The sequence below is a fragment of the Mastomys coucha genome, unplaced genomic scaffold, assembly GCF_008632895.1.
Source record: "Mastomys coucha isolate ucsf_1 unplaced genomic scaffold, UCSF_Mcou_1 pScaffold23, whole genome shotgun sequence".
Lineage (NCBI taxonomy): Eukaryota > Metazoa > Chordata > Mammalia > Rodentia > Muridae > Mastomys > Mastomys coucha.
Window position 1 is genome coordinate 59,653,366 of NW_022196906.1, and position 27,367 is coordinate 59,680,732.

The following is a 27,367-nucleotide window of genomic DNA, read 5'->3' on the forward strand; positions in this document are numbered from 1 at the left end:
GGACGCCCGCGTCGGCCCGGATTAGCCGCGGGGCGGGGTGTGCAGCTGCGGCCACTTCAAAGGGGCCCGGCCGGGCGGGCGGGCTGTGGGAACCCGGCCTGCCTCCTGCGGGAGCGCCCGCCGCCCGCGCCAGCCCCGCGCACCGAGATCGCGCACGGCGCCGCTGGCGCTCTGGCTGCGGAGATTCCGGGCTGCCGCTGTGCGGTGCCGCGGATGCTGGTGTCGCACCCCATCACACTCCCACTTTCATCAGAACCTCTCTCTCCCTTTGAGTCCCGGGAGTCAAAGGGCAAAGGGGGAGGAAGGAGGGAGGGGAGCGAGGGGGATGGGGAGCTTGACACAAAGCAATGACCTCGGAGGAGTGAAGCAGATGGTCCCACTTACTCCTGCCGCTGAGCGAGCAAGGCTCTCAGGGCCCCTGGCTCGGGCCCTGACCTCGCCCGCCCGCCCCCCGAATGCCTCCACCGGGGCCCCGGGGGGGCTGCGCTCTGAATGCTCCCCCACCGCCTGCTGCCCTCTGCGCCTCGCCTCGCCTAGGGCGCTGGAGTCGGGATACTAGGACCAGCCGGCCTCCAGGAAAGGTGGGGGCTGGGCTGAGAATCTGCCCCTGTCGCTGTTCTCAAGAACCTGCACAGGGCCAGAGGTGCCCAAAACTAACTAAATATGTGAGTGGTCTCGTGGAGTTTTAGTAGAAACAGATTCTTGTCCCCTTCTTCCACCTCAGACCAAGGAATCTCTGACAATGGGACACTGACATTTGCATTGTTGGGCAGGTTGTTCGAATCCATATCCAGGTTTAAGAACTGCGGTCTGTCCAACTTTTAACTTTTCACTGAAGAAGCTTTTTAGGTAAGGAGGAAACTGTGCAAAGGTGAGGACTTGGGCAGAAGCCAAGGTGAGGAAAGGCATGGGGACTTAGCTCAGTTGGTAGAGGGTCTGCCTAGCATACAGGAAGCCCTGGGTTTGAGCCCAGAACTTCATCAACTGGGTGTCATAGCCCATATCTGTAATCCCAGCACTTGGGAGGTGAGGGCAGAGGGATCAGAAGTTCAGGGTCGACCCCTGCTACATTATGCTGCAGACCAGCCTGCTGTGCAGGAGATCCTGTCTCAAAATAAAACGATGAGGAACGACTGGCCTTCTGGATGATCCGTCTGTGAGGACTTACTGTTTACCTTGCGTCCATTCATGGTGTTAGAAATAGGAAGGCAAGTTAGTCTGTTCTCCAGTCTTGTGGGAATCATAGTCTGCAGGTGAATAGACAGAAAGATGGTTTGATAAGGGCTGGGTGGGAGCTGTAGGCAATATTGTTTCTTTTGGGAGGCGTGGAAGATGGCAATGTTTGCAGAAGGTACAGAAGAGTTCCAGGCCAGATGGAGAGGCAAAGACATGTGAGCATAAACATCCATAGTATAGCCTGGATCCAGGGCCATGCCTTCTATACCAGCACTCAGGAGGCAGAGGCACGTGAATGGATCTCTGTGACATTAGGCCAGCCTGGTCTACGCAGAGAGACCATGTCTTTTAAAAGTGTGGGGAGCTGGGTGCAGAGAATGGGTTGCTGTTCTTGCAGAGGACCTGAGTTGGGTTCCCTGTACCTATAACCATCTTTAACTCCAGTTCTAGGGGATCTGGGGCCCTCTTCTGGCCTCTGAAGTTACCTATTCATGCAGGCAAAACACTCATGCACATAAAATAAATATGTACGTAAAAAGTAAAAATAAGTCTTTTTTTAAAAATCAAAATTCCAGCACTTAGGAGGCAGAGGCAGGTGGATCTCTGTAAGTTCAAGGCTGCTCTATATAGAGTGAGTTTTAGGACAGCCAGGGTTACACAGAGAAACTTTGTCTCAAAAACAAACAAACAAACGCAAAACAACCATGGTATATTCAGAGAAGGAAAATTTACATGATGGACTATGAAATTATCTTTTGAGCATAGAGAGATGAGACACTCTAACAGTGAAGACCATGAATGTTCTGAATGCCAATGAGTTTCCTCATAAACCACATCAAAGAGACGCTAATAGGGCTGCAGAGATGGCTCAGCTGTTAAGGGAACTGGCTGCTCTCCCAGAGGTCCTGAGTTCAAGTTCCAGCAACTGACATGGTGGCTCACAACCATCTATGATGTGATCTGATGCCCTCTTCTGGCATGCAGGTGTACATGCAGATACAGTATTCATAGACAGAGAGGGAAAGAGAAAGGGAGAGAGGAAGAGGGAGAGAGAGAGAGAAAGAGAGAGAAAGAGAGAGAGGAGCTTTAAGAGACACTAACCAAGCTTTAAGAGCATTGTGACTTTGGGACTTTGGAGAGGAGGGACAAAAGACTGAAATGGGGAAGGTCCAGATTACAGCAACAGTCACGAGTGGCGAGACCTTAAGCCAAAGCAGCAGGAAAGAAAAGGGAGGGTACGTCAGGTCCAGTTAGCCGTGGGAGGGAGAAAGGTGGGTCGGTGATTCCTTTGTGTATAACCTGGCCTCCTGCCGCGTAGTGGAAGGGACTCTCCATTTGATCTGGTCTGATGATTCCTGTGACTTTTTAGAAAAACTCTTGAAACCCTCGGCAAATGGTTTGTTTCTAAGGTGTCAGGAGACTTCCATGCTGAGAAACTCCACAGTCCTCCCATGGATGTGGACCTCCTGCCTCCTGAAAATAGATAAGGCTTATTCTAGAGAATTATTGGGGCGGAGGACCCACACCTTTCCATCTGTGGGGCTTGGTGTTGAGGTGCCAGAGATTCCAGGAAGCAACAGTGTGCTTGCCGAACACAATGCAGAAGTGTCCTTCCCTGGATCAGGAGGGGGCCTACCTAGTGTTGTCCTAGAATCTTTTAAAATTTTAATTGTGCGTATGTGTGTATATAAATACAGATGCCCATGGAGGTCAGAGGCGTCAGGTCTCCCTTGAGCTGTAAATAGTTACAGGTGATTGTGAGCTTCCCAGCATGGAAGCTGTGAAAGGAAATCAGGTCCTCTGCAAGAAGAGTGTGTGCAATAGACCAGAAAACAAAACAACAACAACAATGACAAAAAACCCAAGGTCTTCTGTACCCCAGACCGGTCTCAACGATGGCCAGGAATGACTGAACTTCCACCCTTCCTGTCTCCTCCTCTTGAATGCTGGGAGTATGGGTAGACAGTGCTGGAGATGGAACTCAGGGCTTTGGTGCTTGCTAGACAAGCACTCTACAGACAGAGCTACATCCCCAGTATCATTTTAGAATCTTTGATAATGTCGTCTTCATTTTTAGGTCCAGACCTTGGCTATTATGTTTTCTATCCTTCTCTACATCCATTTTACAGATGAGTAAAACCAAGGTTGGAATTGAAAAGATACATAGCCCAGTGGCAGAGCCGTGCCTGATCCAGCTCGCCTCTCTATTACCTAACCTCTACTCCATCAATCCCTACAAATCCTAATATATGGCTCTGGAAATTTGGGGGAAGTGTCTGTTTTTGTTGAGTTGTCCTGGTGGTCATGTGAAAGTAATTTACTTAATAGCTCCAGCCTGGGCCCCCTAACCAGACGCCCTTCCGGGAGGTGAGAGAGATCCGGTGTCCTGGCCAGACCAACGGAAGTTAAGGATATGGTGGGACCCGACAGGTTTACATAGGGAGATTGGTGACCCTGACACTAACAGAGACACACAGTCTGCTCGGAGAGGCTCTGCTGGACCTGGGCATTTTCAAATCCAACATAGAGACTCATTGGGCCACTCCCACCCTGACCTGGACCACACTTGGTGCCTTGAAGGTTACATCTGGGCAATATTTTGAACTCCACAGCCTTAACTCTGCTGTTGCACAAGGGGGAAAAACAAAACAAACAAACAAAACAAAACTGAGGTCCAGAGAGGGACTTTGACTTCACCACAATTATGTAACCAGTTGTTTAAAGAGTTGGCTCAAGCTGCTGGCCTCATCGGTACCCCGTGGAAGCCACTGGCATTTCACCATGCTTTGTCCTTCCAGCCCAAGGGAAAAATACTTCTCCATTTGTATATCCCACTGGGGATCCCACTGAGCCTCCCCACTCTGGAAAGACCCTGTACTTGTTTAGAGAAGAGCCACCTGGGACAAGCACATCTTAGCTATTTATTTACCTGTGTTAATAGAATTTAGGGGCCATTAGTGTGGTGATAACGCTGCCTTATCATGGTGCTTTTCTGCATTAGTTACACTCTATAAAACCACCAAACCCTGGGGCAATTAAACTAAAGTGAACTTGCCGTGTGTAGCTGTCTCTAAAAAACCGCCAGGAATGATGGCTGGAGGGTCTAAGATATAGAACACCGTGTGTTTTCCTGTGGGCGTGCCAGTCATATTTGAGCAACTTGTGAATGTGTGTGTGTGTTGGGGGGGAGGTTGTTTGGTTTTGTCTGTTTGCTTGTTTGTTTTTGTTTTTTTACTGAAGGCAGCTATGGTGCTGGGAAAGAGCTCGGATTTGGAGTCAGCCCAATTTCAGTTCAAACATTAATTTCATCGATTATCTGAATGACCTTTAGCAAATTCTTAACTTCTCTGAGCCCTAGAAAAGTTGACCGTCTCTGCCTCTCATGGTTATTGTTTTGATAAAATATTTAACCTTTAGCTCTAGTAGGCCTGTTTTCTTGTTTGTTGTTTGTTGTTTGTTTAGTTTTTCAAGACTGGGTTTCTCTGTGTAGCCTTGGCTGTTCTGGAACTTGCTCTATAGACCAGGCTGGCCTTGAACTCAGAGTTTCAGCCTGCCTCTGCCTCCCCAGTACTGGGATTAAAAGAGTGTGCCACCACCACCCAGCTCATTGGACCTGTTTTTAGAGCCATATTTTAAAATCTTCTGTTTTATATGTATGGATGTTTTGTCTGCATGTGTATCTGCGTATCGCATATGCATCTGGTATCCTCAGAGGCCAGAAGAGCGCATTGGAATTATAGAATATTTTGAGTCACAAATGGGTGCTGGATATCAAACCTGGGTTCTCTGGAAGAACAGCCAGTGCTCTTGACTGTTGAGCCTGATGATTTCCCTAAGTTCTTTCCAGAGTGTAATGAGAACATCTAAGGACAGTGCCCAGGGGTGAGCAGCTTTGCTCCTGGCATCCCAGAGAATCCTCATCCTGGTACTCTTATTCAGTGTGTATCTGTTGGACAAATACTCAGGGTGGGCTCAGTGGGTCTGCTGTGTGACGGGGACAGGTGACTGTACTTCCTGAACCAATCCCCAGGACATATGTTCACCTGATATGAAGCTGGAAAACAGGACAAAAAAATTGAAACTGGGCTTGCTTTTGAAATCCTAGTCAGTGGAAGGACCACATGGGGCAGAGGCGGGGGCGGGGCGGGGGGAGAGTGGGGGCTCCTTTACACTTCCTCTGTTCCCCTCCCCCTCCCCCCTCTAAAGTTCCAGAGGCCCCCACAATGTGTCACATCCACCCTTAGGCACACATACCTAATAGGCAAGCACACTCTCTCCAGGCACACTTCACACTCTCCATGGGAGGCTGGAAGTGGAGGAGGAGGAGTCCAGAGAAGAGCTGGAGCCTCCAAACTTCCTGGCTAAGTGATTAAAAGTCAGAGCTTTGAGGACTTTCATTCTCCTAGGATTGTAAAAGCCCAGCCTAGGAGCTCTGGATAGCCCCCTCTCCTGGTCTCCCCTGCCATTCTGCCTTTGACCTACCGTGGTACCAAAGTTTGGAGGTTCCCCCAGTCTTGAAGGAACCAATAGCTGGAAGCACAGACTTTCCTAAAGGGATCGTACCCCCTACACACACACACACACACACACACACACACACACACACACACACTCACACACACTCACACACACACGCATGCACACGCACATGTGCACGCACACACACGCATACACCATCCCACACCACTCCCCTTTCCAGGCCCCCATTTGTCAGAGGTGGCTGCAGAGGGGTGAGCTGTGGATTTATGACTGGGGACTTGAAAGACAAAGTTGCCTTTTGTGTTGGAATTGGGGCCAGAATAGGGGGATCGGTGAGCTGCTGGTGGAGCCAGGAGGTGAGAGAGAGACCCTGGACTGGAGTTCAGGGACCCAAGAAGGGGTCAGGAGCTTGAGAAGGCAGACTGAAGGATGCACAGGCTTCTCAGCAGGGTCACCTGGCAAAAGCTGGGCAGCAAAGCCCAGCGGGTTTCTGAACCACCACCACAGTCTTAAGGAGCTGCTTTAGATCCATCTACTCTCCTGCTATTCCAGCAGCCACCCAGCCCTTCCTACTGTCCAGCAGCCACCCAGCCCTTCCCACTTCCTAGTGCACTCTTGGGATGCAGAGCCCCAGTTTCACCCACAGTGAAGTACACAGAGCTACCGAGTCGCACTTTTTACTACCTGGGTAACCACAGCAGCTCCATGCCTGCTGCTCCTTAGTAGAGCCAAACTGAAGGGCGAAGGGGGATCTGGATGATGGGGTCGTGTGAGTGTTGAAGTGGTGAGTCTGGGCCGGAGAACTGAGTTATAAAGCCTGTACTTCCCACCCATGGGTAAAGAAAGGGCAGCGTGGGTTATATCCCAGCTTCCCCAGGACCCTTACCATCTCTGCCCTCCTTCCTCTAGTCTTTTGGGGATGTGGCATTTACATCAGAGATCAGAGAACACAGGAGGTGGAACACAACTGGCTCCTCACCTTCCAGAGTCCAGATCCCACTAGGCCTCACCGATGCGACTGATGAATGGGTCTGGCAGGATGCCAGCGTCACCATCGAGGCCTAGTTCAGCAGGTGTTTTAACTACACCTCAGAGAGCCACATCCAAAGGCCAGAATGAGGCTGGCCAATAAAGGCATGAGTTTATGGGCTTCATAAACATTTTACTAGAGAAATCAAGGCCTCGATTACCCAGCGGCCTCTTCCAACTGACAGCTTGTCTCTATGAAACCTCCCGAGCGTAAGTCAGATAGAAGACCACACTCTGGTTAATCCCTTGTTGTCCCTCACCTCCAATGACCTGACTGCCCCCCTCCCCAGTGACCGTTTTCTTGCAAATTCTCTCCAGGCCTAACTCCAGAGGACTTGAGGTGCCTGCTTTGCCTTGTCCTCTCCTGGGAAAGAGGCTTGGCTCTTGATGGAGTCATTCACCCCCAGCCTTGCTCTTTAGTAACTCTTTTAGTTCAGTTTTCCTGATTCCCTCCAACAGCAGGTAGCAGCCAGCTTAGTGAGGGGGATCACCTATTTTACAGGTGACAAAATACAAGTTCTGAGAGCCAAGTGTGGTGGCATATAACTCGAACCCCAGCACTCAGGAGGCAGAGGCAAGGGGATCTCTTTGAGCTTGAGTCCAGTACATCCTACCCCTGGGAAGTGAGTTCTGGACAATCAGAGCTATATAATGAGACCCTGTCTCAAAACAAACAAACCCAACCCCCCCCCCAAAAAAGTTCTGATTGTATCACTTGCCCAAGTTCTCAGGGTTCATAAAAGTGAGCTGAAGTCAGGGTGAATGCAGTTGTGGTGCTGAACTTTCAACTCCCATTCTGTGTGATTCCAGAGTCTTTAGTGTTGCCTGTACTGGTACCACAAAAAATTCTTAGCATAGGCTGGCGAGATGGCTCAGCAGGTAAGAGCACTGGCTGCTCTTCAGAAGGTCCTGAGTTCAACTCCCAACAACCACATGGTGGCTCACAACCATCCATAATGAGATCTGACGCCCTCTTCTGGGGTGTCTAAAGACAGCTACAGTATACTTACATATAATAATAAATAAATCTTTGGGCCGGAGTGAGCAGAGGTCCTGAGTTCAACTCCCAGCAACCACATGATGGCTCACAACCATCTGTACAGCTACAGTGTACTCATATACATAAAATAAGTAAATATTTTTTTAAAAAAAAGTTCTTGGGGCTGGAGAGATGGCTCAGCAGTTAAGAGTACTGACTGCTCTTCCGAAGGTCCTGAGTTCAAATCCCAGCAACCACACAGTGGCTCACAACTACCCATAATGAGATCGGATGCCCTCTTCTGGAGTGTCTGAAGACAGCTACAATGTACTTACATGTAATAAATAAATAAATAAATCTTTAAAAAAAATACTAGCAAATATTTCTTAGCAAATATTTCTCAACTTGGGACAGGAAAGAATCTTGCCATGTGACGCTGCCTGGCCCACAGGTCCACAGACCAAGTATGGGCTTCATCCTCCGTTTCTGTGTTCATACGGCCAAAAGGAGGACAAGCCAGAGAGGTAGGGCAGGGACAGGGATGGAGATGGAAAGAAGGGGGGTCCTTTTCGAAGGGAGAGCAGTGAGAAGGAGGCAGAGAGAAGCAGGCCTTGATTGCCTATACTGAACACTTTCGGAGAGTACTCCATGATGACTGAGATTCTACGGGGCTGCCCTGTGGTGTAGCCAATAGCCAACGGGGCTGCCCTGTGGTGTAGCCAATAGCCAACGGGGCTGCCCTGTGGTGTAGCCAATAGCCAACAGGGCTGCCCTGTGGTGTAGCCAATAGCTAACTTATGGCTGCTGAGCGTTTGAAAAGTGCCAGTGAGTTTAAGAACAGAATTTACATTTTTACATCGAATTTATTTCTTTATTTCTATTACATTTATTTATGAGGGAGTGTGGGTTCACATGCTCTAGAGGCACCCCTGGAGGTCAGAGGACAAGTTGTAAGGGTCAGTTTTCTCCTTTAGCCTTTTAGGTCCCGGTGATGGGAGTTAGGTTGCCAGGCTCAGGGGCAAACAACTCTATGTGCTAAGCCACTTTACCAGGCCTAATTCTAATTTAATGTGCAGACAGCTGATGGCTGGAACTTCCTTTACAAGATAGAAATCCTCCTTCCTCTGCTTCCCAAGTACTGAGATTAAAGGCATGCGCCACCACTGCCCAGAGATACATGCTATTTATTAACCATTGAGCCATCTTAGCTGCCCTAAGCTGGACTTTAACTCATAGGCTAAAATGACTTCACTGCTTTAGCCCACAGGCATCCACCACCCTTCCCAGTTTTTCCCTTTTCCAGTTTTTCTTTTCTTTCTTTTTTTTTTTTTTTTTAAGATTTATTTATTTATTTCATGTATGTGAGTACACTGTCGCTGTCTTCAGACACACCAGAAGGTGGCATCGGATGCCCATTACAAATGGTTGTGAGCCACCATGTGGTTGCTGGGAATTGAACTCAGGACCTCTGGAAGAGCAGCCAGTGCTCTGAACTGCTGAGCTATCTGTTCAGCCCCCTTTTCCTGTTTTTCTAATACTACCCTCTTTTTTCCCCAGACAGGGGCACAGGCATAGCTAGGTTGGCCTTGAACTTGAGAGTTGAGGATGACTTTGAGCCCCTGATCTTCCTGCCTGATCACCCCAAGTGCTGTGAACTACCACACACATTTTAATGAGTGTGTGTTGGTGTTTCATTTATAATTTTTGGTTTGCAATTTTTGAATGATCAGTATCTTTTACTTTTTTTAGTTCCTAAATTTTCAAAATCTACTGGATGGTGGTGGTACATGCCTTTAATCTCAGCACTGAAGAGGCAGACTGTGGTGGTTTGAATATGCTTGGCCCAGGAGTGGCACTATTAGGAAGGAGATGTAGCCTTGTTGGAGTAGGTGTGGCCTTGCTGGGGGAAGTGTCCCACCATATGGGAGCCAGTCTTCTAGTGGCCTTAGATGAAGATGTAGAACTCCCAGCTTCTCCTGTACCATGCCTGCCTGGATGCTGCCATGCTCCTGCCTTGATGATAATGGACTGAACCTCTGTAAGCAAGCCTCAATTAAATTAAGAGTTGCCTTAGTCATGGTGTCTGTTCATGGAAGCAAAACCCTAACTAAGACACAGAGAGGCAAGCAGGCAAGCAGGTCTCTGTGAGTTCCAGGCTGGCCTGGTCTACAGATAGAATTTCAGGACAGCCAAAATCACACGGAGAAACCCTGTCTCACTATATATATATATATATATATATATATATATATATATATATATATTCCAGTATGTCAGTATGATGTATATTATGTTTACAGGACATCTCAATTTTACCTGGGCATATATCACTATACTATCTTGTAGCAGTGGGCTGAGTCTTCAAATTTGAATCAGCTATAAATTATAGATTGAATTTACATAACTGTGTGTGTGTGATCAGCATTAGGATCTTTGTATAAATATTCACAGTGATCCCCTCTTGAATGCTGGTATGAAAAGGGGTGGTCATCTCTCAGAACGCACCCCTTACATCCCCCCTCCCCGACCTTACCTCCCCACCCCCATGGTGGGGACAGCTACTAACTTTAACAAAGTCTACATTTTCCAAATAAGGCCATGGCTTTTTTTATCATCAGCATGCCAGATAGGAATCTGACTGCGACCAAAGGTGGGCGACCTGAGCTCCCTTTCCAGTCCTCTACCTCCATCCTTCCCTGCCCTTTGCATCCCCCTGGAGCCTGTCTAATCAAATCCAGACCTGACCTCTGCAAGAGGCCCTGGACCAGGCAATATGTTCCTCTCCGGAGCTGCTGTAGACTTGGTTCTCAGGAGATTCCGTCCCTCTGGGTGATTTATAGGGGTGTCCAGAGCCATTTCCTGTCATTTCTACTTCCTTCCAACCAAGGATTGCTGGCCTCACTCTTTGGCCCTCTTGTCTCTGCCATAACCTGCTGTACCCATGGTGGGTCAGGGAATGTGGGAGACAGTTTTCAAAAGTGCTTGGGGACAGGACACTGGTAACCTCCCTTCCCCTGTTGCTTCCTTGGGCTCTCCCACTGGCAGGGTTCGCATCTACTTCATGGCTGTTCCTGTCACCCAGATTGAAGTGAGGAACCCAAACTGTCCTCAAAGGACCAACAAGTGTCTGAAGAGGTGGAAAGCACCAACAGTGAGGGTCACGGCACGATTTAATGTTCAGCAGCTAATACCAGCCACAGCCGTCACCAGCCTCCACGGTCTTCAACCATAGTGGTCCCTGTGGTGACTTGTTCAGGGAACTCAGAGGTTCCGCTGGCAGCCTGATGTTCCACGGGTGCCCAGGAACTTTCCCCTGGATGGTTAATAACATAAAAGTACCCAGGAACCCAGCACTGCTATCTCAAGCCCAAACATGAGGAGACCGTATTTTCATTTTTAATCAGAATCCCAGTATGTAGCCCAAGCCAGGCTTGAATTCATGCCTCAGCCTCTTGAATACCTGGATTACAGCATACATTGCCACACCTGGCTGAGAACAGATGTCTGTGGGGTATGTAAGCTCATACCTAGAACGGGGGAGGCTAAAGAAGAATTGCATTGAGTTTGAGGCTAGCCTGGGCTACATAGCAAAACTCTATTTCAAAAAACAAAACAAGCAAACAACACACACACACACAAGAGAGAGAGAGAGAGAAAGAGAGAGAGAGAGAGAGAAAAGACAGAGACAGACAGACACACACACACACAGAGATGACTTATGAACCAAATACTTCTACCCTGATCCCCAGAAGAGCCTTAAAGTCTGTTTGAGAGCCTGGGGTGCCCAGAAGGTTCCAGGACCCCAGCTAAGCCGAGCAGCTCTCTGGCCTGGAGACTGTGGCAAAGGTAAGAACAGAATCTGAGGGTCCTGAAGGGCACCTACTACTCCTTCCCTCATGCTGCATAGACTAGGGCCAAGCCTCTAGTGAAGGATGTGGAGGAGAGAGGGGGCAGAAGACTTGGTGACAAGAGCAAGAGCACCCCTGACAGGCCAGCTGGACTCCAGGGGAAGCTGAGGAACAAACTCTATCTGCACTCATGACCTGCCCTCCAGCCATGAATAAAAGGCTGCTTGGGGCTGGGGAGATGGCTCAGCTAAGAGCACTGGCTCCTCTTGCAAAGAACTTGGGTTCAGTTCCCAGCACCAACATGGCAGCTCTCAACTGTAACTCCAGTTACAGGTGATCAGGCTTCCTCTTCTGGCCTGTTTGGGCAAGAGGCACGTATATGGTGTATTAGACAGAGATGTAGAGGAAATACCCATTACACAGAAAAAATAAATAAATAGTATCTTTTTGTTTGTTTGTTTGTTTGTTTACTTGGTTGGTTTTTCAAGACAAGGTTTCTCTGGGTAGCCCTGGCTGTCTTAGAAATTGCTCTGTAGACCAGGCTGGCCTCGAACTCAGAAATCAGCCTGCTTTTCTTAAGTGCTGGAATTAAAGACATGCACCACCACTGCCCTGCTAAAAATAAATAATATCTTGAAGAAGAAGTAGAGGAGGAAGAGGAAGAGGCAGAGAAGGAAGAGGAGGCAGAGAAGGGGAGGAGGAAGAAGAGGAGGAGGAAGAAAAAGAGGAAGAAGAGGAGGAGGAAGAGGAGGAGGAAGAGGGGAAGGAAGAGGAAGAGGAGGAGGAGGAAGAGGAAGAAACAAAGAGCCTGGTTTAACATGCAGTTTGCTGCAGAGTTTCCCAGCCTTGCAGAGAGAGGAAGCAGGCTGGGGTGCTAAGGGACACTCCCTATCTCCTACCTCTCACCCTCCTCCACAGAAGGCCTGGGCTTCAGTGCCCCTTTTGTTTGTTTAGTTGGTTGGTTGGTTGGTTTTGGTTTTTTTTTTTTTGGGGGGGGGGTTGGTTCGAGACAGGGTTTCTTTGTGTAGTCCTGGCTGTCCTGGAACTCACTCTGTAGACCAGGCTGGCCTCAAACTCAGAAATCTGCCTGCCTCTGCCTCCCAAGTGCTGAGATTAAAGGCATGTGCCCCCACTGCCTGGCTTCAATGCCCCTTTTGCAAGACATAAAGATTCGGTTCAGCTGGACAGTGGTGGTGCATGCCTTTAATCCCAGCACTTGGGAAGCAGAGGCAGGCAGATTTCTGAGTTCAAGGCCAGCCTGGAGGCTACAGAGTGAGTTCCAGGACAGCCAGGGCTACACAGAGAAACCCTGTCTCAAAACAAAACAAAACAAAACAAAAAAAGATTGGGTTCAAAATGGTTTTCCAGCATTTTTGGACAAGCAAAGCAGCCCTTCAGAGTGAGTGTGTTAGTAAGCGCAGCACTTAAGGGACTGCAAGGGCCACTCTGATGCAGGCAGTGAGGGCCAGGCAGGCAGGGACCTTTAGGAGTCCAGTGATCCTACTGGTATGAGGACTGACTCCTTGTCCAGCCCCTTCCAGCACTGGGATTCCTTCTCAGCATCTCTACACTCCACCCCGTTGTGCTGACAGTCTCCTTCTGAGGCTGGGGAGTTGAGGGAGGGCTACCCAGCAGAGGCCAGACTCCTCCATCTCAGCACCCATGCTGAGAAGCAGCAGCATCTTCTGCCTCTCCTTAGGCCAGTTCTAGGATCTCCATGGAGTCCAGATGAGGACTAGAGGCAAAAAAAAAAGGCTTGTTTCTGTAATGAGGAAGCATCTGCAGTCCGCAGAACCATTAGCCCCAGGTTGGGGAGAGCGGGGGGGGGGGGGGGGGGGGGGGGGGGGGGGGGGGGGGGGGGTGGTGGTGTGGGGAGGAGTGCTGGATCGACCCTGCCATTCCAGCTGGAGTGAGGAGGAGATCTCAGCTCCTACAAAGGCAGGGTTGGAGTGAGGATAATGTAGCAGACTCTGGAGCCTGGGTACTCTCTCCCCAATTCCCAAGATCTGTCTCCAGCCTACTTCCCTGGAGGCTGAACTGGGCAGGGCCCCAGGGCCTTCTCTACCACTCCCAAGGACTGGGTTGACCCACAGGCCTTTGACCAAGCACAGCCTTTGGCCTTGAGGTAGGGCAGGCTGACCTCTGGATATTCCCAGGGGATTCTCTCATCAAGCCTAGTGAGGACCCCAGCTGGACTACTTGCCTTTCCCTCCCAAACCCAGGCCCCCAATCCTGTCCTCAAGAACTTTACCCACAGGGAAATGCTCGTGATTGATCACCTACACAACACCAGAAACTCACACCCTACGATGATGTGGCTGATTCAAACCCCTACTGTCGTCCAGATGGGGTCAGGTCACATACAGGAGACAGGCTTCTCAGCAAACACACAGCCCAGAACACTTGTCCAAGGAGCTGTGCACACCCATCTACCACCGTCCCAGGAGGCCATCAGAGAGGAGGAGGCTGGGAAGGGGATTTTTATGCATGTTTATATTTAATGAACCATATGCAAATGAGATGGGGATGGCCACAAAGGAGCCAGCCCCCAGAGACTCTTGAGGGGAAGGCACAAAGGCTCGGCCTCATCCTTTCAAGCTGCTGAGCTGCCATGGAGTCCACAGAACAGGACTGTGGATTGAGGGAGCCTGAGAGGGAAGGAACACTGAAGCCATGAGGAGGGCTGTCTAGGCATGCCAGGGAGTCCAGAGCAGGAACAGCCAGCAACAAGCTCCGGGGGTCCCTGCTGCTTGTGGGGGGAGCTTCTTCTGGGAGAGAGGGAGCCACTGTCCCAATTGATGGAGTGCCAGAGGGGAGGGGCTGCAGCCTGGACAGATGGTGTACCGCCTTCCTGCACTTGAAGCAAAGTGGATTTTAATGAAATCTCAGTCTCAGCGCTGAAGCTGGGAACTCACACGGGAGGGGCTCTTCCCCCAGATTTGCAGTGTGGGCCTGAGCTAGGGTGGGAACGGGGTGGGAAGAACACTTAACCAGCTGGGGGTACAAGGGGGCAACCACGGCCCCCTCTGCAGATCAGAGTTTAAGTGTGAGTCTGATCCCCCCCCAGGTGGGGAGGGGGCCTTGAATATTTATGACACATTGAAATGTAGATTGGAAGGTTTGACAGTCTTCTGAGAGGGCCTGTCACCTTGCATGGATACACTACCCTCTTGGGGCGCTTGTGGAAACTGCAGAAGAACCGTGTGTAGGGGGAGAGGACAAGGAAGGAAGGGAAAGAAAAAAAGCCACTAGACCCTGGCAGGGAGAGTCTGACAAAGCTATTGTTGATGATGACACTACTAACTAGTTAACAGTGAATGAGCCAGTTCCCTCTCTGGGCCTCAGCTTTCACTTCTGTAGACTGTGGTTCATACTGTTTACGTCATAGCAGATAAAAATATACTAGCCAACATGGGGGGAGTGCCTGTCTCTAGGTGGCCTCCGTGAGTGAGATCTGAGAGACCCTTCCCTCCTATGGAAACTCCACAGCTTGCACATATCCTGTTAGAACTTCATCTTTCTGGAGTTGGTCTGCTAGGCATGTCCACGCCACAACCAAGGGAAGCCCTGAATTCAGTCTGGTACAATGTTGTAAACATATTTAAAATATTATGTTTTTTGTTTTGGTTTGATTTTTTGGCCTTCTTTTGGTAACTCCTATGCATCTCACTTATGAGCTTTGTAGATGACCACGTCTTATCTCAGTGTCTCTTTCCCAGGTATCTTAAAGATTACGTCACCTACCCATGGTAGGGAGGGCTAAAGGAAGGGCTGCTGTGTCCCCTAAGCTACTGTCCTGCTCCTCAGAGGGTGACCTCTCAGCTCTCTCCCTCTGCACCTCCACAGTGCACCTTATCCATCTCCCCTCTTCTGTCTCCCCAGCTATGTCCGACTTCCACGTGCACCCCGAGGCCGTCATGGGTGAGGAGGGTGGTGTGGCCCGCTTCCAGTGCCAAATCCATGGGCTTCCCAATCCCCTGATCACATGGGAGAAGAACAGAGTCCCCATTGACACGGACGACGAGAGGTGAGCCTCTTGTGGGAGGGACAGGGGTTAACTGGGAAGCTGACTCGGGATAAAGCCTATGGCAACCTTGTGTGTGCCACCAGCGTCTACAGGCTGGGACAGTGCTACTTGTGTAAGCTGCAGTCAGAATTGTGGGTCCGAGTGGCTTACTAGGCCCAGATTCTAGGCTCATGAGAGTGTGTGAGAGTATTGTGTGTGTTGTTATCAAGACTGGGAGGGTATGTCCACCTGGGAGGGTCCCAGTAAGCATCTGTGATCACAGCAATAAGGTTGGGTTAGCGCCCATGTCTCTGTTTATGGTCCCATGGCTTGAGGTTGCAATGGCTGAGCTGGTAGTCAACTATGCCCTCCCCTAACAGGTACACATTACTGCCCAAGGGGGTTCTGCAGATAACAGGACTTCGGCCTGAGGATAGCGGCGTCTTCCACTGTGTAGCCTCAAACATTGCTAGTGTGCGGGTCAGCCACGGGGCCAGGCTCACCGTGTCAGGTGAGCTCCTTTGGCCTGCCCGGTTCTCTCAGCCATCCCAGTTGGTCTACTCCCAGACAGACCCAGCTCCCCAGTGTAACCAAGTGTATACAAAGGCCCTCCGAGCATAATAAGCCACAAGCTGAAGGAAGGCGAAGGAAGGCGACTGAGGCTGGTCTCCAGCCCTGTCTTTCTGGGGAGCACGTCTTCCCTGAGCTCTCCCAATGCTAGAGGCCTGGCTGGAAGAGGAAGGATGTTCTCCAACATCTCCTTGTCTTCAGAATTTGGTTGGGGGTTGGTGTGTACCCTGGGTCATGCGTAAGGCGGGAGTGAGGGAGTGAAAAAGCTTCCAACCGAAACAAGGAAATGCTAAGGAAATACGGTTTTCTTCTCCCAGGCTCAGGCTCTGGGACCTACAAGGAGCCCACCATCCTTGTGGGGCCTGAGAACCTCACCCTGACGGTGCACCAGACTGCAGTGCTGGAGTGTGTCGCCACGGGCAACCCGCGCCCCATTGTGTCCTGGAGCCGCCTGGGTGAGCCTTCTCCATAGTCTCTGCTCTCTGGCCAGCCTACCCCCCTGGGAGGACTGGTCTCACGGTCTCATCACCCAGCTCTGGAAGGCTTTACATTGTATTTGTTTTCGGCAAGGGTCAATCCGATCCCCTCCCTGTGGCCTGGGGAGGGGTTGAGTTTCTCTGGAGGTCAGCCTGCTGCTACATTCTCTCTCTCCCTGCGGGGCTGGCTTAGTTCCCTGGGTTACCGAGTACAGGCAGTCCTGTCTATCTAGCCCCTAGAACTCTCTGCAGCACCCAGTGCCTCCCGCCCCACCCTCTGTGCCTGGCCACACCCCCGCTATGCAATCCTCAGCCTTCAGAATCTCAGCAAGCATCCCACCCTGACCCCGCCCCGCCCAGGCCCCCACCCCCGCCTCCCGCCGCGCTTGCCTGCTCCCAAGTCGGCCCAGCCAGAATCCCCAGGCAGCTGAAGAAAGCACTGAAAGGGTGCAGATGGGCCACTAGTCTGAGCCGAAAGGTCACTGGGGGAAGGAGCCTCTAGAGGGGGTGGGGTGGGGTCACATTCACAGGGAGACTGTGCCGCACTCGCAGCTGAGTGCTACGGGAAGGAGGGGCCGTGTGGGATAATGGAGTAGATTTCACCACTTCAGGGCCTGAATGGGGAGCTGTCTCCTTGTGTTCTGGCTGTGCTAATCTGATCCCTGGGGTGGGGGGAGGGCCTGGGTCCCAGGGAGAGGCTGGAAAGAGCAGGCTACCATCAGGAGCCACTAGGCACTTCAGGGGCCATCTGCTTCCCAAAGTATGGCCTAACAGAAGAGAAAGAATGGCTCAGGGGCCTAAGACGCGTGGGGCACAAAGTTAACCAAGGCCCTTTACTGAGAAACTTCCCAGAGCCTTCCTGTTCCTGGGCATGTGCCTTAGCGGGCTGGATAGAACAGGTATTCAACCGCAGAACTTAATCACAACGGCTGATCAAATTCAAATCCTCTATGGAATTAAAGGAGTGGTTCTCAACCTTCCTGATGTTGCGACACTGTAATACAGTTCCTCATGTTGTGGTGACCCCCAATTATAAAATTATTTCGTTGCTACTTCAAAACCGTAATTTTACTACTGTTGGGAATCGTAATGTAAATATCCGTGCTTTCTAGTGGTCTGAGGTGACCCCTGGGAAAAGGTTGTTAGACCCCCAAAGGGCTCACACCCCACAGGTTGAAAATGACTGGGCTATAAGGTCTGTAATCTTAGCACCTAGGAAGTCTAAAACAGAAGGATCTCACCCCAGGCTATGCAGTGAGCCGCTGTCTAAACAGAAAGCAAACAAGAGCCAAACCAGCTAGCAAATCATGCTAGAATCAGAACGCTGGCCCCTGCTGCTGGGCTCCCAGGGCTCCGAGTTTCCCCGGAGATCTGAGGAGGGATGGTGTCAAAGCCATAAGTCGAGGCTTTCTGAAAGACTGGTAGAGGGGCGAGCCTTCTGGAATATTCTTATCCTTCCTATCTTCCTGACACAGCTCATTCCCCTCCACTTCCTTTGCAGATGGCCGCCCCATTGGGGTGGAGGGCATCCAGGTGCTGGGCACGGGAAACCTCATCATCTCAGATGTGACTGTCCAGCACTCAGGCGTCTATGTCTGTGCAGCCAACAGGCCTGGCACCCGGGTGAGGAGGACAGCCCAGGGTCGGCTGGTGGTACAAGGTACGGAGCTGCCAAACCCTTGCTGTGCCTCTTCATCATCTCTGCTCTGTGCCAGAGACCAGTACCTTCTCTCACTCCAGTCCTAGCCCCAACCTAGCCCCGCCCCTCACTTCTCATAAATCTGTGGCCAGGTCAAAGACAGCAAGCAGAATCTTATCCCCTCCCCAGAATAAAAGTATTAGCACCAGAGGGCTGTGGAGTTCTCAGGCTTGCTGCCCATGATCTCAGCGGGTCATTCCCCAGGCTCACACATGTCCCTTCCCGTGGAGCCGTTTCATTCACACGTGTGCCACTTCCACGCTCACGCCCGCCCGCTGTGTGCTCTACTGTACCTGTCATCTCCCTCTCACACAGCAGCCCCCACTTTGTTCGCAGCAGCCAGCCTCAATTTCCATTCCCAGGGCTCTCCCCCTGGCTGTCTCCTCCTGTGGCCTGGGGAACAGAGATGGGAAATGGGGGGATCGGGAACCTAAATGCTGTTTGTTTAGCATGCTATGTGCCTTTGTTAATCTGCCCACATGAAAGTGATGGAGTATTTCATTCTTGAGTGTTAATAGAGGCTTGAGCAAGCCAGAATTGGAGGGAAGTGGAATTAGGTGGTGAAGGGGGAGGGCTCATCCATCTCCTGTCATTACAGCCTTGGAGGTGCAGCCAGCCCTATTAGCACATTTATTTATTTAACAATTTCCTGAGCAGGGAGCTCAGCTTGATTGCTTTCGGATACAGATGTCAGTCTTTTGAATAGTCCTTAAGATGGAGTCCTCTTCCTAGATGCTGTGGTGAAGGAAGAGGACGCGGAGCCTCTACTGGCCTCCCAGGAGTAGTCTTCTCTGAACCACCACCCCTCCCCTTCTCCCCACTCATGGCTGCCCCTGTCCCTCAATACATGACCCCTATGACTCTGCATGCTTCTCTGTACCCATCCAGCCCCAGCAGAGTTTGTCCAGCACCCTCAGTCCATCTCCAGGCCAGCTGGTACCACAGCCATGTTCACCTGCCAAGCTCAGGGCGAGCCACCGCCTCATGTCACATGGTTGAAGAATGGACAAGTGCTGGGGGCAGGAGGCCACGTCAGGCTCAAGAACAATAACAGGTGTGTGTGTGTGTGTGTGTGTGTGTGTGTGTGTGGTTGCTATCCTAGGAAGAGACAGTGGTCTAAAATAAGTAGCCCAAATATACTGTGTATCACTCTAGAGGAAAGAAGTGATGCGAGTTAGGGGACTTGGGGCTTACGTCTTAGACCCGCCACCCTTGTGCAGACAAGTCTTGCTCTGACAAGGAGGAACCAGGTCTCTTTATCTCTCAAGTGGGAGGTGTGGCTGACCTCTGAGGCTTCTCCCTTCCCCTGCAGCACGTTGAGCATTTCTGGAGTCGGTCCTGAAGATGAAGCCATCTACCAATGTGTGGCTGAGAACATTGCTGGCTCATCACAAGCCAGCGCCAGGCTGACCGTGCTGTGGGCCGAGGGGTTGCCAGGCCCCCCACGCAATGTCCGTGCTGTCTCTGTGTCCTCCACTGAGGTTCGAGTGTCCTGGAGTGAGCCTCTGGCCCACACCAAGGAGATCATTGGCTATGTCTTGCACATCAGGAAGGCTGCCGGTGGGTAGTGACCCTCAGGAGAGCTCTGTCACCCACCCTCACCGTAGCTAACCCTCCGTACCACGCATAACCTCCTGACCTAACACCTTCCTTTCCTTCGGCATCCTGCTCCCTGACCTCAGTTCACGGGAAGCTTCCAAGACTCCTACCTATCCCTTAACACTCCCTACTCTCCACCTCCCAGACTCGCCCAAGCTGGAGTACCAGGAAGCTGTCAGCAAGAGCACCTTCCAACACCTGGTGAGAGACCTTGAGCCCTCCACTGCCTACAGCTTCTACATCAAAGCCTACACACCACGGGGGGCCAGTTTAGCCTCTGTCCCGACCCTGGCCAGCACCCTGGGTGAAGGTGAGGAGTGTGGATGTCTTAGGGTTTACACCACCGTGACCAAGGCAACTCTTGTAAGGATAACATTTCATTGGGGTTGGCTTACAGGTTCAGAGGTTCAGTCCATTATCACCAAGGCAGGATCATGGCAGCATTCAGGCAGGCATGGTGCAGGAGGAGCTGAGAGTTCTACATTTTCATCTGAAGGCTGCTAGTAGAAGACTGACTTCCAGGCAGCCTAGGATAAGGGTCTTAAAGCCCACACCCACAGTGACACACCTACTCCAACAGGGACACACCTTCTAATAGTGCCACTCCCTGGGCCGAGCATAAGCAAACCATCACAGTGGGATACAAAATTATGGATGCTCAGGATACGGAGCAGAACTATCACATGCATCTATCTGTTCAGGTTGTATACTGAACAAGGTGCCTTGTCCTTAGGCTGAGTGGCTGTGCTGGAAGGAAGAGGCAGCCTTTTCTGATTCATTGGGAGATGCTGTCTGAGCAAGGGCATGCCCTGTGCCAGAGACCAGGGGCTGTCAGGATCTTGGGTTCTGGGTCACAGATGAAAAGCTAGAGCTCCCACTGACTGCTCACATCTTGGCCCTCTAGCCCCTGTCCCACCCCCGTTATCTGTGCGGTTGCTGGGCAGCTCCTCTCTACAACTGCTATGGAAACCCTGGCCGCGGCTTGCCCAACACAATGGAGGCTTCAAGTTGTTTTACCGCCCAGCTAGTGCAGCTTCCTTCACCGGCCCCATCTTGCTCCCTGGGACAGTCTCCTCTTACAACCTCAGCCAGCTTGGTGAGGCCCGCAGGACGTGGGGCTGGGCAAGGTGTGGTACTGGGGGCCAGGAGCATTGTCCTATCCACTCCAGGACAAAGTTGCCTGGCAGGGAAGGGGACATTACTCAGTAGCCCTGCTTCCTGCAGACCCCAGCACGGTGTACGAGGTGAAGCTCCTCGCCTACAACCAGCACGGAGACGGAAACGCCACGGTCCGATTTGTGTCTTTGAAGGGAGCCTCTGAGAGGACAGGTGAGGGCTACACATAGGACCTGTGCTGCAGCCTGGCCTGCAGGAAGGAGGATGTGTGTAATAAGCAGGCTAGGAGGGAACACATTATCTGCACACAGCTTAGATGGAAGCATAAAGCTTAAAGTTACAGCTTTTCAGCTGTGTGACCTTGGATACATCAGTTTAACTTTTCTGGACCCTGTCTTTTGTTTGTTTGTTTGTTTGTTTGTTTGTTTTGCTTTTTCTGCTATGAAACAAGATCAGGATACCTACTTTATAAAACTAGGACCAGGATGAAATGGTCCAAAAAACTAAAATAAGGTGCAGCTGTTCCTGGCTGGAACTATAACTCAGTTGATAGAGTGCTTGCCTCGAACATACAAAGCCCTGGGTTCCACCCCCAGTGCCACAGAAACCAGGCATAGCATCTCTAATCACAGCACTCAGGAGGAAGGAGCTGGAGGATCAGAAGTTCAAGATCATCCTCAGCTACAAGTTAGAGGCCAGCCTGGGCTACAGGAGACCCTGTCTCAAAATAAGTAGGACTAGTCCTGCGAGCTGGCACAGAGCTGGTGCCATAGCAAGTACCAAAAGACTGAGCTAGGGTCCCAAAACAGAGGGAGAGAGCTAGGGAGTTTTGCTTTAGGCTGGGCAAGCCGTGCCCCAACCTGCCCTCCCCTCTAGCCCTCACTCCCCCATGTGACTGCCGGAAGGAAGATGTCACCAACCATACGTCCACTACAGGCATTGTTATCGGCATCCACATCGGAGTCACCTGCATCATCTTCTGTGTCCTCTTTCTTCTGTTTGGCCAGAGGGGCAGGTGAGCTCTGAGTCTGGGGAGGAAGGTGACAGAACCGACACCACAGTCCTCTGTCTGTCTCTATCCCCAATGGTGCTCCTCTAACATTTGGCTCACTTCTTAGGGTCCTCCTGTGTAAGGATGTGGAAAACCAGCTCTCCCCTCCGCAGGGTCCCCGGAACCAGAGGGACCCTGGTATCCTGACCCTGAATGGAGTGAGCCGAGGAGAAGGGGGCCAGCTAGGCAGAGATAAAAAGCATGTGGATGCCAAGGAGTTGGAGCAGCTGTTCCCCCCAACTGGGTCAGCAGGGCAGCCAGGCTCCAGGCCTACGGTGAGTGAGTGCCCAGGCCTCCAAGCCATCTCCCTCGGTCTCTGACTCCCTCAGTGCTGCTGCTCCCTACATTGTGGCCACGGGGTACAATCTCCATCTCCTGCTCCTTGGGTCCTGAGTCAGGCTGGGAGGCCCAGGGATGGCCAAGCATGTCTGGCTAGCCGTCAAGCCACATGCTTCTGCACTTGGCAGGTCACACCTATGAATGTGGTCCAGTACAAAACCATAAATTTACTTAAAACAGGATGCGCCTACGTGTACAGGTGGTTCACACCTGTAATCCTGTCATCCAGGAGGTGAAGGCATGAAAATCAGAATTTCAGGATTATCCTCAGCTACACAGAGAGCAAGCATGAGCTACATGAAACCCTTTTCTTTTTTTTTTTAAGTTATGATTTCCAGCCTGGTGGTCCACCCCTTTAATCCCAGCACTCAGGAGCCAGAGGCAGGTGGATCACTATGAATTCTGGGCCAACTTGCTCTATATATCAAGTTCCAGGCCATCCAAAGCTACACAGTGAGATCCTCAATGGAAAGAGAGTATTTTTTTTTCTGTCACTTCGCTGATGGAATGAATGGTCTCCAGCACGATCTTTTTGATGACAGCATGCTGCCATGTGAAAAAGTTTAGACGTGTCTGCTGAACCTACACCCTGGGGTGGGATGGAGTCTGGTCCTTGCCTCTGGCTCTGATACTGACTTCCATACCTGACCCTTCCCTCCTCAGGATCCCGCAGCCCCTGCTCCATGTGAGGAGACCCAGCTCTCCACAGTGCAGCCTCAAGGCTTCAACCTTGTGGCTGGGAGGACGACAGAAGTCACGTCCCCCTGTGCAGCACCTGGGCCTATTCCAGCACCCCAGGATGTAGGCCTAGGCCTCCTCAGTGAAGGACAGACCACCCAACCTCCAGCAGTCCCAGCTCCCCAGTGAGCTTACTGGGGACAATAGCCAGCGTTGGTGTGTACCCCATTCTCAGGTCAAAGGCGAGGTTTCTCCTGTTCCATGGGATTTGGATGTTCTAGGAGCTCGCCAGTGAAGGACAGGGTTCTCAAACCACAGGAACCGGTGGGTCCTACAAGCAAGGCATCTCGCTGCTCCAGCTAATGTCCCCTCACCAATGCCTGCTGCCTACAGGACTTAGGAAACAAACATTTTCCTTTAAAAATCAAAATTTAAAAGTCAAAAAAGGAAGATAAAGAAGAGAGAGAGAGAGAGAGAGGAAGTGAATGATACTCCAAAAATATGCCCGTGCTGTGGCTCGGCCCCTGCCGCTGTCACCCTGCTCTGACCTTGCTTTCTCAGGATGGATTTTTAGCTGTTGTGACTTTCAGCACCTACCTCAGCCGGAATGAATGTCCTTGGGGGTAGCGGGGCAGTAGCCTCAGCCTCTACCCCACAGAGCCCGAAAGCACTCCTACCTCAAGCCCCTTAATGGGGACCCTTCCCACCTATATTGTTGCCCAGAGTAACAGAAAAAGGAGAAAAAAAAAAAAAAAGAAAAAATCCCTAACTCCTAAAAGAACCACTGTCCCAACTCCAAGTGTGAAAGAAACTGTCTACCTCAAGGCTCATGGACCTCAGTGTGGGCCTGTATTGTCACTGGACCCTCCTGGCCTCCTTCTTCCCTGGCCTGGCCTACCTCTCCCTCACAGAGGAGGCTCTAGCTAGGTGACCATGGGGGCTTACAGAAATAGAGATGAAACTGGTCAGAAAGAAAATGTGAAACAAGCCAAAAACAAGAGGAAAGCTATCCCTTGAAGTACAAATTGTCCCAAATTAGTCACATCCCTGCCTGCCACCTGAACTCCGTCTCCTGTGTCTGTCCACCTTGTTCTGACCTTCTCAGACAACCCACTGGCCACCTGGACCCCTGTAGTCCTCCCTGCCTGGGTTTAGGGAAGGTGAGACATAACCCGGACGCCTGTCTCCTGTTCTCCCAGACATAGGGCCCAGTCCCTGGATTGTATTGCATTGTGTGGAGGTGGGTGCTCTCTCATAGAGGCACCCCAGCTTTCTGGGACCCAGGTAACCTGACCTACCCAGTCAAGCAGGGGTGGTCAAGAGTTATTTTTTTATGAGGTGTGTTTACGTTTTATTTCTCTTTTCTGTTGTATTGTTCTTTGAACTACTTAGGTTAAAAAGTAAGAAACAGAAAGAAAAAACCCACAAATACCTATTTTTGGTTACACTCAGAAACATTTTTTTAAATAGCAGAAGAGAAACTTTTTTTAAAATAAAATAAAAAAAAAAAGGTTAAGTGTATTCTTTAAAAAATGAGGTTAGAACATAAAGTCCCTGACTCCAAATCCTCTAGGGACTCCTACCCTGAACTCTAGAGAATTAGCTAAAAAGGTAGAATTTGTGGCGTTTTGTTAGAAACCTAGACTCTTGCCCAAGGGGACTTGGGAAAGACAGTCTGTCCCTTCTCCCAATGGTAGGTGGGTACTAGGGCTCTCTCCACTCTGAGCCAGTGTCCTCTGTCCCCAAGTTGCTTCTCTGTGGCATCCCATTTTCCTTTGGTCAGAGAGGCTAGGGGAGAGAGGACTGGCAGCCTCTTTGGCCTGACTTGGGTTTGTCACAGTCTATTCATTTTAACTGAATAAAAGTACTGTTGCCAAAGTGAATATTGAGGTTTTTGATACAGTGTCAGTTTCTGGGCCACAGATGTCAGAGGGATGGGAGCGAGGGTGTGGATGGGGGAAGGACCCTCACAAAGCCTGAGATACTAACAGCGAAACTGTCGGAATTGTGTGAGGCACCCACAAGTGGGCACAATGTGGGCAGGTCACATGTCCACACAAGGCTTTGTGAAGTAGCTGTGCCGATGGCCATCATTTTTATTATTAAATACATAATTCAAGGAAGGGAAGGAGGTAGGTCATAGCTCATTTGGCAGAAGACTTGCCTAGCATGCACAAAACCCTGGGCTCCATCCCCAGCACTGCATAAACTGGGCATGGCGGTGGCTTGCAGCTACAATCCCGGAACTCAGGAGGTAGAATCAAGATGATAAGAAGTGCAGGGTCTGCTGGGTGGTGGTGGCACATACCTTTAATCCCAACACTTGGGAGGCAGAGGCAGGCGGATTTTTGAGGTCGAGGCCAGCCTGGTCTACGGAGTGAGTTCCAGGACAACCAGGGCTACACAGAGAAACCCTGTCTCAGAAAAAAAGAAGAAGAAGAAGAAGAAGAAGAAGAAGAAGAAGAAGAAGAAGAAGAAGAAGAAGAAGAAGAAGAAGAAGAAGAAGAAGAAGAAGTAGTGTAGGGTCATCCTCAGCATCCTCAGTTATGTTGGTACCCTCCCCTCCCAACATCCACCCCATCTACCATCTCAAGGCTGACGATGGCTTGAAAGCCATTCTGAATGCCTGGTGCAGTGAGTTTTAATATGGCATCCACTCTGTTCAAGAGCTATGGTTTGGGCAGAGCTAGCCATGGGTGAGCAGCTATCTCTCTTCTCTCAGCTTCATTCACCTGGGCGGCTTGAGGCTGGAGACTTCACTCTTCCCATGTCTAGTGGTTGATACATACTGTCAGAGGCAAAAGCTAGGTGATAGACTTCTTTCTATGTCTAGTCTGGCCCTACTGGTACAATCCTACGGCTACATTGTTTCTTAAAGCAAGTCAGGAAGGCTGCCCATACTTAGGGAATTGGGTTACACCAGTGGGGCAAGGGTCAGGGAACATGTGGACATATTTTAAAAACAACCACTGATAAGCTAAGTGTGGTGGTGTCCCTCTGTAATCTTTGTGCTAGGAAGTTGGAGACAGGCTGATCCTAGGGGCTCACTAGCCCACCAGCCTGGCCTGGTCCAAAAGATGAGTTTCAGGTTCAGTGAGAACTGATGTCTCAAAACAACAACAACAACAACAAAAGCAAACAAACAAACAAATACAGACAAAAAAAATCAGGTAAAAAACAATCAAGCCCCACCCCCCATGACCACTTCTGGCCTATACACATACACAACCACATATGTACACACGCACTGTTACCTACACATACACACATATGCACACACACAAGCATACTACCTGTGCCATCTTGGTAGTAGGGGCAGAACGATCAGATGTTCTGGGTCATCTTCAACTATATAGAGAATCCGAGGCCAACCTGGGCTAGACACCCTGTCAAAAATCAAATAGGAGATGGCAGGTGAAATGGTCTGTCAGGTAAGGAGATTTGCCACCAAATCTGATGACCCTGGGACCCACCCACATGGTGCAAGGAGAGAACTGACTCTTGCAAGTTGTCCTCTGACCTCCACGGACACACTATGGCATGTGGTATAGATACACATAAAAGCAAGCAAACAAGACTTAAGTTGGGGCAGGAGAGTCACAACTGAAGCCGAAGGCCCTCCTCTATTTGGCCTGGCTTTCTAGGAGCCTCTGGTCCCAGCCTGGCAGCCTGGCAGCCCAGCACTTAAAAACTGGGCTGCGACAAGAGGATTTTGCTGCCACCTTGTGGAAACAATGAACACTACAGTCATTGGGATGGGTGTGCCTTATTAAACCCCAGGAGCAATCAAAATGTGCTTTACCCCCTGTAAGAGGGGCACAGGACAAGCCTCTATGAACTCACAATACAAATAACTCACAAGTATCAGAAGACTGTCTTGTAAACCAGTAACACTCTGTGGAAACAGAAGGTGTGGGATTGTTGAAATAATAGATTAAGGAAGGCTTTGTAGGGGAATAGAAAAGACAGAAAGCAAGACAGAAGCCAAGGTTGGAGGTGTGCACCAGGAGGTAACCGGGCAGCCAGGAGGCTGTCATTCACTGTGTGGGGCGTGGCACTTAGGCACACAAATGGAGCATATGCTCTTTGCATGGTTGATGCTGACTGGAATCTCCTTGGGGAAGAAGGGGGCTTGGTCAAGTCTTATGTCCCAGTGATAATGATGACAGCAGTAATTTCTTAAGTCCTTTTAGTCCATTCGTTCATTTACTGTGGAAGAAGACAATGTGTATGTTGTGGTACATGTGTGAAGATCAAAGGACTACTTATAGGAGTCTGATCACTTCCACTATGTGAATCCCAAGGACCATCAGATTTAAAAA

The 27,367-nt window shown here is 50.6% G+C and overlaps 1 protein-coding gene across 2 annotated transcripts in view; it reads left to right on the plus strand.

The window, feature by feature from the left end:
- Window positions 1-24,928, plus strand: part of Igdcc3 (immunoglobulin superfamily DCC subclass member 3) — a 47,021-nt gene extending 22,093 nt beyond the window's left edge. Inside the window, exons 3-14 of one of the 2 annotated variants that reach the window (XM_031344398.1) lie at window positions 15,394-15,538; window positions 15,898-16,028; window positions 16,405-16,542; window positions 18,065-18,223; window positions 19,151-19,316; window positions 19,575-19,822; window positions 20,007-20,171; window positions 20,766-20,957; window positions 21,086-21,190; window positions 21,854-21,992; window positions 22,096-22,303; window positions 23,031-24,928. In XM_031344398.1, coding sequence (XP_031200258.1) covers window positions 15,394-15,538; window positions 15,898-16,028; window positions 16,405-16,542; window positions 18,065-18,223; window positions 19,151-19,316; window positions 19,575-19,822; window positions 20,007-20,171; window positions 20,766-20,957; window positions 21,086-21,190; window positions 21,854-21,992; window positions 22,096-22,303; window positions 23,031-23,234 — 2,000 coding nt within the window. In that variant the 3' untranslated portion in view covers window positions 23,235-24,928. The remainder of the gene's footprint in view (window positions 1-15,393; window positions 15,539-15,897; window positions 16,029-16,404; window positions 16,543-18,064; window positions 18,224-19,150; window positions 19,317-19,574; window positions 19,823-20,006; window positions 20,172-20,765; window positions 20,958-21,085; window positions 21,191-21,853; window positions 21,993-22,095; window positions 22,304-23,030) is intronic. The other variant, XM_031344399.1, reaches the window with a different exon arrangement.
- Window positions 24,929-27,367: the final 2,439 nt, after the last annotated feature.